At 37.9% G+C, this 7246-nt stretch overlaps 1 protein-coding gene across 1 annotated transcript in view; it reads left to right on the top strand.

Moving 5' to 3' along the window:
• The first annotated feature begins 409 nt into the window (after nt 1–409).
• LOC136247675 (uncharacterized) overlaps nt 410–7246 on the top strand; it is a 48818-nt gene continuing 41981 nt past the window's right edge. Inside the window, exons 1-3 of the mRNA XM_066039504.1 lie at nt 410–488; nt 571–792; nt 5939–6028. Coding sequence (XP_065895576.1) covers nt 664–792; nt 5939–6028 — 219 coding nt within the window. The 5' untranslated portion in view covers nt 410–488; nt 571–663. The remainder of the gene's footprint in view (nt 489–570; nt 793–5938; nt 6029–7246) is intronic.

The following is a 7246-nucleotide window of genomic DNA, read 5'->3' as shown; positions in this document are numbered from 1 at the left end:
CATTGTAACTAGCGAACTCGTCTCCTACACAAAACATCTGGCATCTGACAAAAAAGATCCAGAAAGAAACGTGAAAAAACCTGCTCAAAGCCAGGTGTAGTTTTCGAATTAAATAAACCGTGTACTATCCATAAAATAATAACATCACGTGACTGCCGTGCGAATAGCACGGAGCTATTAGTACGTGACCGTGCGAATAGCCACTCCGTTTTAAAAATCCTAGATCCGCCACTGTATTGGGTGGGGAAAAGGGTCTGGTGCAACTCCAATAGCTGTTTACTTCTGAGCTATCCCCTCTGGGGACCCCTAATTGAATAACCCCACCAAATACACGGAAAAAAAAAAAAAAGCTGTCTGGCCACGCGAGGCTAGCTACATAACATGCGAATACGAAACTATTAGGATACATTTTACCCGCTCATTTTGACAGTGCCGGTGTGTTTGGCACTAGGTTTGGCGTGATCTGTAACAGTATTGTTAGTTCCGAGGTTAGTTTTGAGTTCTTTTAGCGTCATGTCTTTGGTACAGTGCATCGTGAATATTGTAGCACTGGTATTGTTTATTATGCAGTGCGGATTGTTGCTACCCACCCAGTCTTGCCGTACCTGCGCGACACCAGTGGACAAACTGAAAGCTGGACCTTGCAGTACAACTGGCATTAATATGTCCTATGATGATTCCAAAACAGCCGAAGCAAAACTCAGGCAATTTCTAAAAAATCTTGTAAAGCTTGCTGATGGTAGATCAAAAGATGTGCAAGATAAAATTCAGTCACATGTCCAACATGTCCTTGTAAGTATGTACATGTATGGCTAAACAAACTTGATTACTTGTCAGAAATAGGGATTTTCATACTGGCAAGAGGTCATGTGTCGATCATTGTAAAGAAAGATTGCTATGTGTTACCAGGAGTTCATAAGCCCGTAGGGCGAGGAGTATACAACGACCATACCGATAGTACAAAATGCATAATCTAAATTAACGTAGGAGTAGTGGCATGGCAACGAGCTCTACTATAAATAAAATCACCTTATACAGAATTATTTCAACCGTAATTCACATAACCCTTGGTATCTTAGGAGTATCTATCTGAGAGGAGGGCCGTTTCACCTGAGAAGACGTACAGGGCTCTATCTGCCATTCTCGTGCAAAGAAAACAAATATACCTGTATACGGTATATCAAATAAATAGATAGTTACTATTATTAGATACAGGGTTGCTATGACAGTGGATCGCCTACGTTAATTTAGATTTTGCTATTTGGTCGTATACTCCTCGCCCTACGGGCTTATGAACTCCTGGTGTTACTATATTCTATAAAGGCTGGCTTAAGTATAGATTAGAAACTTATCTTCATGTATTTTAAAAACTGAGGCAAAGCTGGGGTTTTTAAAACACAGATCTGAGGGCATGGTTTCTAACCGACTTAGAAAACGTTGGCGTTTTATATAGGAATATAGATGGAGTTATTGTGGGATTGGATTAGATGTCGTTTTAAAATCGTCACAATCTTAACATGAATGCGGAAGATAGAACATATTTTCATCGAAGAGCTAGAGAAATTGAAGCTAGCACTTAGACAGATGTTAGTGAATACAATTGTCTTTACAATGAAACTTACCTGTTGCTGCCATTGTATGTGCCATGGCATCACAGCAGTGTGGAGAACAGGTGCATTAATGTACAGTTGGCTTGAGTGACTACAATGACAACGAGTTGTCACAAGTTGTATTTATGACACAACATCAGTATAAAGACCAGCTTGGTTTTGTGTACAAACCACACCCACATTACACATATCACAAAATAACCATTCCACAAAGAAACTTACCCATCTAGGTCTTTGGGAAAATTTATCCACGGTTTAATTGACAAAATGCTCAAAACTAGAAAATGGATTGGAACTAAAACAGAGTTTTCCGTGATATTACAGGACTTCTCCGTTCATCCTGACAATCGTAGCTACAATTTTATACAGTATTTCCCATAATCGAATTGCTTTAAGCTTGCTTACAACAGTCAAAGTCATGTTGGCTTGGGTGACTGCCCACTGCAGGCAATTAGCCTGTAGTATGCTTGAGAGAGCATAGCAAATCAACAATCAAAAGTGAGATTTGCAATGCCTGGCGTCTTTAATGTTCGCAGGTTTTTAAACCTAGCAGGTCTTTTAGTGGGTCCCAAAGATCAAAGCATTTTATGCTTATCATTTTTTAAGTTGGATTAGTGATCAGAGAAAGAAGTAATGAAACAAGGGAACAGCATAGTTACAAGTACACAGAAAAAATTTGGAATTTTCAGCTAGAATAGGGACCATAGCACATCGATAAAAAGTACTGAAACAAGCTGGAGTAGTGCACAATATTAAATCATAGTAAAACAATAAGAAGTGTTATATCCCTACTGTGCATTTCCATTATGGTATCTTGAACACAGTAGGGATTTAACACTTCTTATTGTTTTACTGTGATTTAATATTGTGCACTACTCCAACTTGTTTCAGTACTTTTTATTGATGTGCTATGGTCCCTACTCTAGTTGAAAATTCCAAATTTTTCTGTGTACTTATTTGTTAACTTTTTTTTTGTAAATAATTATTATGACTAGTGAACCCACACACACCGCATCTGAAATGATGCCGCACACCCCAGCTATATCAATTATCGTCTGAAAAGTGAAGTATCCATTGTGCTTCATTGTCAGTTATGGTTCAACCCGTTACACAGCATTTCGGATCTAGAACTGTTCGAAAAACACTTCTGCAATCCATACCGAAAGAAATGGTGCCGCGTGCCCCAGTTATATCAATGAAAAGTGAAGTATCCATTGTGCTTCATTGTCAGTTATGGTTCAACCCGTTACACAGCATTTCGGATCTAGAACTGTTCGAAAAATACCTCTGCAATCCATGCATACCAAAAGAAATGGTGCCGCGTGCCCCAGTTATATCAATTATCATCTGAAAAGTGAAGTATCCATTACGCTTTGTTGTCGGCTATGCTTAACCCGTTACACAGCAGTACGAATCGAGAACTGTTCAAAAAGCACCTCTGCAATCAAAACAACCACTATGAAAAATATGGACGATTTCTGTTACAAAGGGAAGCCATCACATGCTATTGTGAAATCAACACTTTTCGCTGTCAGCAAAGGTGAATGGAACACAAAGGAGGACACCGGTAAGTCCATAAAGAATGCATTGTACGCACTGTGGTATGCCAAAAGGCACCTCTCGGGCCAAAGCAACGTCGAACAGTAAAAAAATCAAGCCTGTAGCCTTAGCTGTTATCGAGTTACGCTTGTTTGAAGGCATCAGGCAGTCTCAGAAAATTCCATTAGATAAATTATTTTTAAAATTCCATAGCAACTTGTTGAAAATTTTTCAGGTCGATCTGAAAGCTTGTTTGGGCTTAGTTTTTACCTAACCAATACTGCCTCATTGTCATCAGGGAAAATTGAGGCTGGTTTTTGGGTGATGTTATTTCATGGGCCATGCCTACTCCTTTGTGTATGGTCCCTACTATACAGTACTATTGTACTGTATGATAAATAATGAAACCAGGAAACAGCATACAGTGCTCTAAGCAATGCTCTATTATTGTTTCAACCCATACAAATTGTATTCGAAATATAGTGTTTTATATTAATTAAATTGCCAGGGGTAGACAGCACAAATTTTCTGGTTTTCTAATGCAAAATCGGGTACACACACACACACACTACACACACACACACACATTCACTCACTCACTGACACACACGCATACATACACACACAACACACAGAAAAACACACGTGATTAAATTTACCATCTTTGAAGAATAGTTGTGAGATTCAACTTTTTCACTTTTGTAATACTTGTAAGGTTTCTCAGCCAGACAACTGTTAGTAACAAAATGCATAGATTACAGATCTATGTACGGGATTTAAGGATGAAGGCAGGAAATAATCAGATAACCTTCCAGACCTGAATCCAACTAAACACAGCTATTCAGCACTCTCTGAATAGTAAAGTTCAGGTAGGTTAGTTAGCTGAAACTCGTGCCTTTTTACTTAAAATAAAATAAAAACAAGGAAATTGTTCATTTGCTGTTGAACATGCAGACATGCATCAGCAGAGTATCCTAGATATAGCTACATTACCAGCTGGTTGAACAGCAATACCGGACATTGTGTTACCCACCCCTCATCAGCCCCTCCCCCAACCCACAAAACAATAGTGTTATGTAAAGAATCACGTGATACATAATTAAATTACAATTGTACTAATAGTACTAAAATGAAAGTTCAAGAACCATCGGTAGTTTTCTTCAAGATCTTTCCCTATAAAAGTCAAAATACATTAATAATTATGTGCACGTACACACACACACACACACACACATACACACACACACACACACACACACACACACACACACACACACACACACACACACACACACACACACACACACAAACATAACATCACAGTACAGCATGGCAAAACAAACCACAACACGCAGGCAAAGGTGTGTGAGAGTTTTGCGAGCCTTTACCCATGTCCATCACAAAGTTGGCAATGGTGTACATTAATTCATTCATTCATTAGTATATGCAAAAAAATATTTCAACTAGAGTAGGGACCATAGCACATCAAAAAAAGTACTGAAACAAGCTGGAGTAGTCCATGATATTAAATCACAGTAAAACAATAAGAAGTGTTATATCCCTACTGTGCTCAAAGAAGGACAAAGGTAAGTCCATGATGCATGCATTATACTGTGGTTGGTAAAAAGGCACCTGTCAGGACGAAGCAACATCGAACAGTGAAGAAATAAAGCCCGTAGCCTTAGCTGTTATTGAGTTACACTTGTCTGAAGGCATCAGTTACTCAGTCAGTCAGTCAATAAGTCACTAGAAAATTCTGTTAAATATTCGTATCAACTTTATGAAAGTGTTTTGGGTCAATCTGAATGTTCTTAGTTTTACCTAACCAATACTGCCACATGGTCATGAGGGATAAGTGAGGCTGGTTTTTGAGTAATGTTGTTTCAGGGGCCACACCCAAACCTTTGTGGTCCTTAGTATACAGTAGGGACCACAAAGGTTTACAGTAGGGACATTTACGTACTGTACGATGATGTAATCTTTCTTATTATTGGTTAATTACTGCTTTATAGTGTCCAGCACTGAAGGTACGTGTGTTACAGCCTTTAAGTTACCTAATGTTAGGGATACTTAGTAAATGTCAAGCTGGTACCTTATTCACAAGTCAAGTTACAGTGTTAGTCTTGTCTTCAGCAGTTTATTATGCGAAAGTCGTTTGGTAACTTTCGTCCAACTTCTTGGCCCTTTGCTACAATTGTGAGGTACTTGTGTCGATTCATGCTTACATACAAAATGAATAAATTTTCCAGCTGCTTAAAAAAGTGTTCCTTTACAAAACTTGTTGGCGTGACTAATGAAAGCCAATTTATGAAAGCTTAGTTTTTGAAATTTGACTTAGAACAATAATCAATAGCAAATAAATACTAAGCTGATAAAATAAATATTTTTATTAATGCAGCTTAGACTGTTGTCACCAGACAACCTTCGCATGATCGAGTGCATGGAAAACTGGGGACGAGACTATCAAGTTATGGTTGGTTGCCAGCTACATGTAATTGGAAAAGCTATAAACTCATTTTCACAAATCTGGTCACATATATGTGATTTTAGCATTGCATCCTAGTAGACCACCTCCTAGTTTGATTTATAGGTGAACGTGTCAAAGTGAGCCCCAGGTTTTTAATAACAAAATAGCCCACTGGTTTGGAGAATTTGCCATTACAATAATTTATTTACCACAGAGTTTTCCTTGTTGTAAACTATATGTATATGCACTGTGCAGTTGTCGGATCCTTTTTGACTCTCCACTCTGAGATAGTAGAGACTTTACAATGATGTATTGAATGTAGGCTGGTGCAATGAGTGAGGAACAGTTTGCTGAAAGTATTCAGAAGGATCTGAACTTTACACACCCACCTAATCTGATACCATTTTTAAAGGTTTGTAATGTACTTTATGTAAGTACAGTGTACTGTACAAGCAAATGTTATAAATAATACAGTACGTTTAAGTAGGAATCATAGAAATAAAAGCAGTTGAAACAAGGGAGGTTATCTAACACTCACAGCTATACTAGTGGACGTTTAATCCCTACTTTGGTTATGGCCATACTCTGTATGACTGGTATAGGAAGTGAATGTCCTCTGGTATAACTAAAGGTATAGCCTTGTAGCCTTGTTTTAATCCTATGGTCCCAACTCCAATGTACAATTTCCAATGTTTACTTACATTTGTTTGTTAACTATTTTGGAATAGTTTACTTGATTTAACTATCAGAAATCTGTATTTAGATGGTAGGAATGGAAGTATTTGTCAACAATGTGATATGTCACACTTAATCTCTCACACAACTCAATGCATTACAAGTTTGTAATGTATTGGACAGTAAATCAACCATATGTATCTCAATTTGAAATGCTTAAAGCTGTCAAGCTAAAATGATAGATAAACACCCAGTGCCTCATTTAACCTATAAAACAGAAAATTGACCAATGTGCCAAGAAGGTAGGTTTTCCAAGATCAGGTCACAATTTTCATTCGCGTACAAGGGGTTTTCCCTGCATTTCAACTTGAAAGTATGCGGTAGCTTTCAAAGCCTGCCATGTTGTTTTTAGGTTGATACAGGTCATAGGAAAGTCCCTACTAAGCTGCTTCATATTGATGAAGTGACCGGCCTCACCCTCTTCAAGTAAACACAAATACAGGAAGCTAACCTTCAATATTGTATGTTAAAAGTTTTTATTCATTGAACGAAAGTTTATTTTCTGTAACTCAAAGCTTATTTGCTCACATGGGTGTTGGAAAGACCTACCGAATGCAGACACATGGTTTTCTCAAACTAATTCCAGGAAACTAGATGTGTGTAGACTTTGGCCGGCTGTGGGTGCCTGTCTAGTGTAACTATTACTGTTCAGTTAGAATCCCGTGTTTCAATTTGAATAGTGTACAGTTTCTACATGTAGCTGCAGTCAAACTCTCTAATCCGACGCTCAATGGGAGCCATGAACTTTGCTGGATTAAGGAGATTGTTGGATTATCAAGTCACCTCTGTAATCCAACATTGTACAATATCTAGAATTATGTCAGATTATGCAGTAAATTACAGTTAAAACAGATCACACAAAGTTTTTAACATGAATTAATTTTAGAATTTGCAA

This window comes from Dysidea avara, chromosome 2, assembly GCF_963678975.1.
Source record: "Dysidea avara chromosome 2, odDysAvar1.4, whole genome shotgun sequence".
Classification (NCBI taxonomy): Eukaryota; Metazoa; Porifera; class Demospongiae; order Dictyoceratida; family Dysideidae; genus Dysidea; species Dysidea avara.
Note: the sequence above shows the minus strand (reverse complement) of the source record. Positions and strands in the feature narration are given on the sequence as shown.